The sequence below is a fragment of the Falco biarmicus genome, chromosome 7 (assembly GCF_023638135.1).
Source record: "Falco biarmicus isolate bFalBia1 chromosome 7, bFalBia1.pri, whole genome shotgun sequence".
Lineage (NCBI taxonomy): Eukaryota > Metazoa > Chordata > Aves > Falconiformes > Falconidae > Falco > Falco biarmicus.
In genome coordinates, this window is record NC_079294.1 from 13,741,223 (window position 1) to 13,749,518 (window position 8,296).

At 38.7% G+C, this 8,296-nt stretch overlaps 1 protein-coding gene across 9 annotated transcripts in view; it reads left to right on the forward strand.

The window, feature by feature from the left end:
• Positions 1-7,223, forward strand: part of HECTD1 (HECT domain E3 ubiquitin protein ligase 1) — a 64,718-nt gene extending 57,495 nt beyond the window's left edge. For all 9 annotated transcript variants that reach the window (XM_056345332.1, XM_056345334.1, XM_056345325.1 and 6 more), the window contains 8 exons: positions 1,372-1,573; positions 1,723-1,860; positions 2,116-2,723; positions 3,825-3,903; positions 3,992-4,085; positions 4,355-4,505; positions 5,713-5,857; positions 6,253-7,223. In XM_056345332.1, the coding sequence (XP_056201307.1) occupies positions 1,372-1,573; positions 1,723-1,860; positions 2,116-2,723; positions 3,825-3,903; positions 3,992-4,085; positions 4,355-4,505; positions 5,713-5,857; positions 6,253-6,390 (1,555 nt within the window). In that variant the 3' untranslated portion in view covers positions 6,391-7,223. The remainder of the gene's footprint in view (positions 1-1,371; positions 1,574-1,722; positions 1,861-2,115; positions 2,724-3,824; positions 3,904-3,991; positions 4,086-4,354; positions 4,506-5,712; positions 5,858-6,252) is intronic.
• Positions 7,224-8,296: the final 1,073 nt, after the last annotated feature.

The following is an 8,296-nucleotide window of genomic DNA, read 5'->3' on the forward strand; positions in this document are numbered from 1 at the left end:
CAATATCTAACAAAAGGATGCTGTTTCAAAGGTTTGTATTAGCTGCTTAATGAAACTATAACAAAACCAGGCCTTAAAATATTTAAGGATAACCTCTGAAGTGCTTTGTTACCTAGGAATCCTTAATATTTTGATTGCAGCAGCAATTACCTTGAGAGTATGTAGACAGCGTAAACCTTTTTGGAAGTTTAATTTTATGTAATGAGAAGGAAGGGTTAGTTTTTGTGGGTTTCCCTGGCAGTTTTTGTTCACTTCTTTGTTTTCCAAAGAGGAAGAAGTGTAGGCAGTGAGCTGCAAAAATTGCTGTTGTGTGTAATACGCAGTAGAAACGCCTCATGGAGAGTGTAAAATGAGGCATTTGAAGAGAAGAAAAGGTATTGTCTTGCAATGCATCGGTTTAAATCTTAGTATGGAAAAATTGAACTTCTACAGAAAAATAGTCCAAAAAACTGGACCATGTGTTGCTTTCTTGTTTTTCTTTTGAAAGAAGGTAATGTTTTAGAAAAACCTGTGTTTTAAAGAGATCTTTCAGGAAACATTGCGTAGTATTTACTTGCTGAGTAAAGAGCTTTCTTAAGCTCTCAAAATACTGGAAATAGTTCTTAAAACTCATAGACTCCAGATGAACTCTGTGTGTATATGCATGTGGGCACCTGGGTGTGTACACTTTCAGTCTGTGTCAGGACACTTGACCATACTGGCAAAACAACCAACAGATGGTAGCTTTGTAATTTATTGCTGCGTAGCTGACAACACATACAAGAATTTTGAACTTTTGACTTCATGTAAGTACTGCTATTAGAGGCGGCTGCTCTTCCTTCACTGATACGGGTCTGTATGTGTATGATTGCACTTCAGCTTTGCTTCTGTGTTTCTCTAATAAGTGTTTATGTAAGTAAAACTTGCTGTAAAACTTGGTAGGTATCAATGGGGTGATGTACAACTGCCTTGCAGTATGTAACAGAAGTTGTAACAAGCGTCTATAAACAGGTTTGAGCATCTGTGATGAAGAAGTACTACAGTAAATGCTGCTGTCTGTTCATTCCACTGTAATTTGAAAACTGTAGTAATTCAGGTCAAGAATTGTATGTTTTCATTGGTGGTATCCATTACATCAGAAGTTTATGGCTGGCTCTTCACAGTAATTAAAAATTATTTAGTTTTCTAAACTCATAAAATACAAAGCAGCCCGTATTTGGGCATTTCAGATATTTCTGAGAAATACTTCAGTGTGTAGATTTACCTCCTTCTGATTTATTTATTATTTTTAATTAGTACTTAACAAGGTAATGTTTTCGTAGTGGCTACTTTAAAGTTTTTGTGCTGGTGGACATCGAAGTTTTAAAACAAATGGTTTTCGTTTTTTTCCAGAGCAATTGTATGGCTACAGAACAGACGTGAAGCCACTGTTGAACGGACAAGGACCACAAGCACAGTGCGACGTGATGATCCAGGAGAATTCAGAGTTGGACGCCTCAAACATGAAAGAGTGAAAGTTCCGCGAGGTGAATCCTTGATGGAATGGGCAGAAAATGTCATGCAGATTCATGCAGACAGAAAATCTGTTCTAGAGGTAAAGCATATCTGCCTAGCAGAACAAGGTTAGATAGCTATTTCTAACTGGCTGGGATATTGAATATCCTGTTCCATAACCAGCACTGACCGTTTCACTGGGACTTCCTTTCATTCCTTTCATTACTAACATTCCTTATGTTTTTCTAGGTTGAGTTTTTAGGGGAGGAAGGAACAGGCCTGGGTCCTACCTTGGAATTTTACGCATTGGTGGCAGCGGAGTTTCAGAGGACAGATTTGGGAGCTTGGCTTTGTGATGATGATTTTCCAGATGATGAGTCTCGTCAGGTATATTTCAATTTGCATTTTAAACTGAGTACTTGTTTAAAAGAAAAACGAGCTAGATGTCCATGAAGGGAAGAACGCATGATCAGTGAGCAGCCACTCATTGTGGTCAAGAATGACCACTCTGCTCCACAGCTTGCTTGCTTACCTGTTCTCTTTTTAACAGAGAAGTAGAATGTAGTAACTTAAACAGCACAGACAGGTGATTAAATTCACCTTGAACGATGTCAACTTTTTTCTGTGTGTCTCCTAAATCAGGTTGATATTGGTGGTGGATTGAAACCCCCTGGCTACTATGTACAGAGGTCATGTGGACTCTTCACAGCACCATTCCCACAAGACAGTGATGAACTTGAAAGAATAACCAAACTCTTTCATTTCCTTGGAATTTTCTTGGCTAAATGCATTCAGGACAATAGACTTGTGGATTTACCGATTTCTAAGCCTTTTTTTAAACTCATGTGTATGGGGGACATCAAAAGTAACATGAGTAAGTTGATTTATGAGTCACGGGGTGACAGAGACTTGCACTGTACTGAAAGTCAGTCGGAGGCTTCTACAGAAGAAGGGCATGATTCCTTGTCAGTAGGAAGTTTGGAAGAAGACTCCAAATCGGAATTTATTCTCGATCCACCAAAACCTAAACCTCCTGCCTGGTTTAATGGAATTTTAACATGGGAAGACTTTGAATTAGTAAATCCACATAGAGCTAGGTTTCTAAAAGAAATAAAGGACCTTGCAATTAAAAGGCGCCAAATTTTAAGCAACAAAAGTCTGTCAGAAGATGAAAAGAACACAAAACTACAGGAATTAATGCTGAAAAATCCATCAGGTTCGGGGCCTCCACTTAGCATAGAGGATTTGGGGTAAGAGTTTTTGTATTTATAAATACGCAGCGTTGTGTTAGAGACAATTGTCAAAGTGTATAATTAAAAATGAAGATTTCTTCATTTTAAATAGTATCATTGCAAGGGAGAATCACTGAAATATGCTGCGAGATCCAGTTTGACATCTGTAGCTATGTTCTTGTTCCTTAGTTTGAGGATTTTCTGTTCTTGCTTGCTCAGTTTCCTAAGGTTTAAGCTCAAGTGTGGCTTCACCGCAATGCTGTGTGACTCTAGAAACACACAAATACTTGTGAAGACCTTTAGAAAAGTGTCAATCTGTAATCTCTTTGCTGTGATGACTATTGACATCTATCAAGATTTTTGGAGAACTTTTTAAAGAGGACAGATGAAATTTCAGATCCTGTTAATAGACATGCAGGCCAGTGTTTGAATCCATGTTAAGCAGAACATTTTGTGTGCTAAGTTTTAGCAAATGTCAAAGACATAAAAGCGCTCGTACCTGTGTAAACTTGTGTCAGGGTATCAACCTTTGTGATTTTGAGTTGCTCCTTTTGAAACAACAGTAGTTCTTCTTCCATTAATGTTACGGATTATTTGTTAAAATCATGTTGTGCCACAAGGATTGCGTGGTTGGTGATTGCTTATGGCCCTGCGGAACTGACTGTGGCTTGTTAGAGAGGGAAAGCGAGTAGCACCGTTGAAGGGCCTCCATGTCCAATACGTTAAGTGTCCCTATAACTGTTAGTGCTGGAAACCAACATAAAGCAATTTTTGAGTCTGTGAACTGAATTTAAACAATTTGAAGTAGTTTTGAAGCTGATAACCATTGAAAACTTTCATAAAGTTTAATATCTTTATCAAATCCAAAGAAATAGTGGGTGAATACGCACATGCACATACCATAGATTTGAAAGATGCATTATCTGTGTAGTCCATTACTAATTGTAGTTCTGCACTGTGGTACCACTGTTAATGTATATACAAAATGATTCACAAACAGTGGTTTTCAAATGTAGTGAAATGCTTTTGGGTGTGTGGGGTGTCATTTTTAAATCTGGTGTGTTTGCAAAAGCTGTATCAGGTTTGTTTGCGATTAGTAACTGTCTTTGTATTTTGAAGTCTAAATTTTCAGTTTTGCCCTTCATCTAAAGTGTATGGGTTTACAGCTGTGGATCTCAAGCCCGGTGGTGAAGATGAGGTAAGGGAACAACCTACTTCTACAACTTCAGCAGCAGTAACTCTAAAGCAAAGTGAACTCTTACAGTATTTATCTGTTGTCTTCGCAGACTGTAACAATGGATAATGCAGAGGAATATGTAGATCTCATGTTTGACTTCTGCATGCATACTGGTATACAGAAACAGATGGAGGCATTCAGAGGTAATTTTAAATGTGGAGGAATATATATGTGGTTAGGTGGGTGGACTAATTGGTGTTCAGGGTGTGCTGGTTTAAAGTGGTGGTATACAATGGCTTTCAAAAACAAACTGAATGCAATAGGTAAGACATTAATTTCCTAACACCTTTGCGTTAGTTCTGTTTACCGTAATTAAGAAACTGTTGATTGATTCTAGCTTGATTAAAATACAATTGAAATGCTGACGTTATTTTTTACTTATGTTTATGACTGTATCTTGTGTAAATTAAAGATGGCTTCAACAGAGTCTTTCCAATGGAGAAGCTGAGTTCCTTCAGCCATGAAGAAGTTCAGATGATTCTTTGTGGAAATCAATCACCTTCTTGGGCAGCTGAGGATATAATCAATTATACTGAACCTAAACTGGGATATACACGAGATAGGTACTTATATTCTGAGTGATTTTTAAATAGTATCTAAAAGATACATTCAGTGACAAGATGTCCAGAATGTTCATTAGATGAAGATGCTAAATTGAATGGGATTGGTGGTCACTGAAGGGCAAGTGATTGTCTAAAACTACATGAAATAACAATGTATGCTACAACATATAGGTTAGAAGGTACTCAGTGTTTTTGTGGTCAGAGAGGATAAAAAAAGTTAAGATACTAAAATGAAAACAACTAGTAGAAACGTAATGGCAGCTAATAGGGGCTATTGAGAACAGCATTTCAGAGTTTTTACTTTTGTCTTAGGTGGTGGTTATAATTTCTGTTCAGTTGGGTATAGTTGTTACCTGTCCCTTATTTCCTATTTCTTTCTTTTCAAGTGTAGTTAAAAAAGAAAACGTACTATGCAGGGAACAAATATACTGGTGATTTGCTGTCAGGAGGTAGTCTTGACGTTTTGGGAATTTCTTGGGTTTGGGTTTTCTGCTGCTCGTCATGTTTTGTAGCAATAACACAAGTTACTTCTGGAGCTGCGTTAGTAGAAGCATGCTGAAGTATCCTAATCAGTCTGAGATGCTGTGTGGTGCGATTCTTCTGTTGACCCTGCCCTGCATGCAGAGATGCAGCTGAGATAACAGTGCCTGATACCCGAGGGTGTATTTCAGCAGGCTGTGCTTGCTTCATGCTCTCATCCCCCCCGTTCCCGGGGCTGATGTGGATGAAAGCAGTGGTGTCTGGAGGTCTGTTGTAGTCTGTTACGGGGTTTTTTGGATTTTTTTTCACCTCGGGGTCTTTAACACCATATAACTGAAATCAGAGATAAATTGAAGAGGCTGTATACTGCAGAAGTACAGGAAAAGTCTTGGGTTGTAGTCAGTTGGATTTTTCCCATATAATACGTTTGAGCTATATCTGCTTCTCTACCCGTTCATATACAAGGTACCCAAATAACGCTCCAAGATAAGTATGGAGAAAAGTTCTTATTTACCTACATTTTTCCTGTGTAATACTCAGCAAGGAGATTACAGAAGTATTTTTGTGGCTTTTATGATGTTCTATTAACTCAATACTGAACAGGCACTAGAATCTTCCTGCTTAGACATGACTAAAGATTGTAATTGTACTGTCTCAAGTTAAGGGACATGAAAAAAGCCACTCTCTTGTAATGTTATCATAACTAATTATTTTAATTTATTTTAAGCCCTGGATTCCTTCGATTTGTGAGAGTCTTATGCGGTATGTCTTCGGATGAAAGGAAAGCTTTTCTCCAGTTCACCACTGGTTGTTCCACACTCCCACCAGGAGGCCTGGCAAACCTACATCCCCGCCTCACTGTTGTACGCAAGGTACAGCTTCTCCAGGTTGCCCTTCAAGCCAGCTATTTTGGCTTTTGAGTGTAACAGTTGTAACAGTAAGAAATAACACCGGGTTGGGTTTTTGGGTTCGTTTGGTGTTTTTTAATTTATGACACCATGCTAAGCTTTCAGTACTGACCTCTGTTTTGGGTCTGCTCTCTGACTTCATACTGGCTTATGAAAGATTAACGGACATATTTATAATATAAATATATATATTATTATGTATAATAAATATATATTATAAATATATTTATAAGTTGGTCTGTAGCTTTCCTGACGGTGCTGTTTTGACGGCTGGCGTTACGTACGCAGTAAATGCCTTCCAACTTCCATATCGAGCGCTGTGAACAACCGCAGTAAAAAAAATTCTTTCTTTTCCTCAGGTTGATGCTACAGATGCAAGTTATCCATCCGTGAATACGTGTGTGCATTACCTGAAGTTGCCCGAGTATTCTTCCGAGGAGATCATGAGAGAGCGCCTGCTGGCTGCTACCATGGAGAAAGGCTTCCACCTCAACTGAGCTGCTGACTGCAACATGGGACGTGAGAAGGTGTTTTTTGATACTAGTGAAGCCTCTTGTGTTTGTGTGCAAAAAAAAAAATACGATCTCCACGCTGTGCTCTGATGAGACTTGCCTTTTTTTTCACCTGTGAGGCTTTAGAAACATGTGGAATAAGTTTGTTAGCTGCTAATGACAAAATAAATCCTTGTAACTACACAGCCAGCAAGAAATTGGCACAGAACACTGTGTGATGCTTCAAGGGCTTGCACAACTGGGAATTAAGGTGGGTCTGTTTGACTGTTCCAAAGAACAGATCATCAGATTTTCAGTGTTCACTGATACAAATTTCTAACAGTGTATTTGTGTAAAGTTTGTCATTTAATACCTTGTACACTACAGTTGCCATCACTGATCCCTGTTTTGCTGGCTTTAAGCTAACTGGTCAGAAACTTGCTTCCTTAAAACTTAGAGTTAATGGGCATCTCCAGCCTTTTCTTTTTTTAATGGTGCCTGCACTATTGGAGTATTTTAGCAGGTTTTTGCATATAATCATGCACAACTTTTTTTTTTTTCCCCCCTTCTTTCAAGTGGGAATATATTTTGATTTCTCAAATGCCCTGCTATAAAGATCAAATCCTTAAGTGTGTTTGTGCAGCTCAACGATAAAGCTATTAAAAAAAAAAAAACACTGGTTCCTAGTGCAAGGCACACTTAAAGCAAGTTTTACTTTTGGTTGTACTTTCTTTGTATATTATAAACATTTATTTAACTTGTTGCAGTTTGAAGTTTAAAAGAAACCACCCAATGTGTAAGCTCAAAGGTAATCATTAAAATGTTTGCAACATATCAAACTGTCTCCTCTGAATACTTCGTTAATACTCATACGTTATTAGATGTTTGTACACGTTCTGAATAATGTGCCATAGTTTTTTCAAGGTTTAAAAGAACTATGTGGCGATAATTGATCTCACAAACTTTATCTCTGCGCTCAGATCTTCTCAAAATCACACAGTGCAGCTTTTTAAGAACTAGCCTGGCAGCGGTAACACTGCATGTGGCAGTTTCTGGTGCTCTGCCGTGGGCCCATGTGACCTGAGGTTATAGTTCCTCATTATATTGGAATAAAAACTGGGTCAAATGATGCAGCTGATTCAGCTTCGCTGGAGGTGGAGTGCCTCTCTTGGTTTCAGCCTGTGGTGCAGTATTTTATTGGTAAAAAGTGGCTTACAGTAAGATAAAGTGTGGTGCTAATATGTCTTTAAAGATACTTACGTACTTGATACCAGCAAAGAAAAATTATTATTCTAGTTGAATCTGTGTGGTAAGCTTTGTTCTGTGCCAGTTCTCTTTGGTAACAGCCTTTTCTTGGACCACTGCTGAGGGAGGGCTTGCCAGAAGATTCTGCCTCACACATATAAATGAGGTTGATGCCAGATTTCTTTTCATAGCATTATTCACAGGACTTTACAGGCGTCATGTTTGACATTTTCCCCAATGCGGCGTTGGAGAGGCATCTCCTCCATCCCGGACTCCTGCGTCTATTGTGTTTCAAGTAAACAGTCGCATAAGCCCTGCGTACAAAGTATCTGCCCCGAATACAATGTCAACCCGTTTGGCTGACTGTGGTGTTACTGTAAAGCTGCCTGGACTGTTCTCTCGCACAACACTTGCCTCTTTTGCTTCTTAGACCCTGGTTTCTAGGTGCAATTTAGACGTGACAGCTACCTGCTTTCACACATAAAACTTGTACGGTGTACGTTCTTTCAGTATCAGTGTGCCTAAGTGTTGGTGTGGAAGGTATGAAGAAGCAGCCAGACACGTTAATTCTGGAAAGGTAAGTGAAAGTTAGCTCAGATTGTTATTGTTAAGTGACTTAATCAGTGTGCCCTGTACCTGTGAATACAAGTTGGGGTAGCTATGTGCT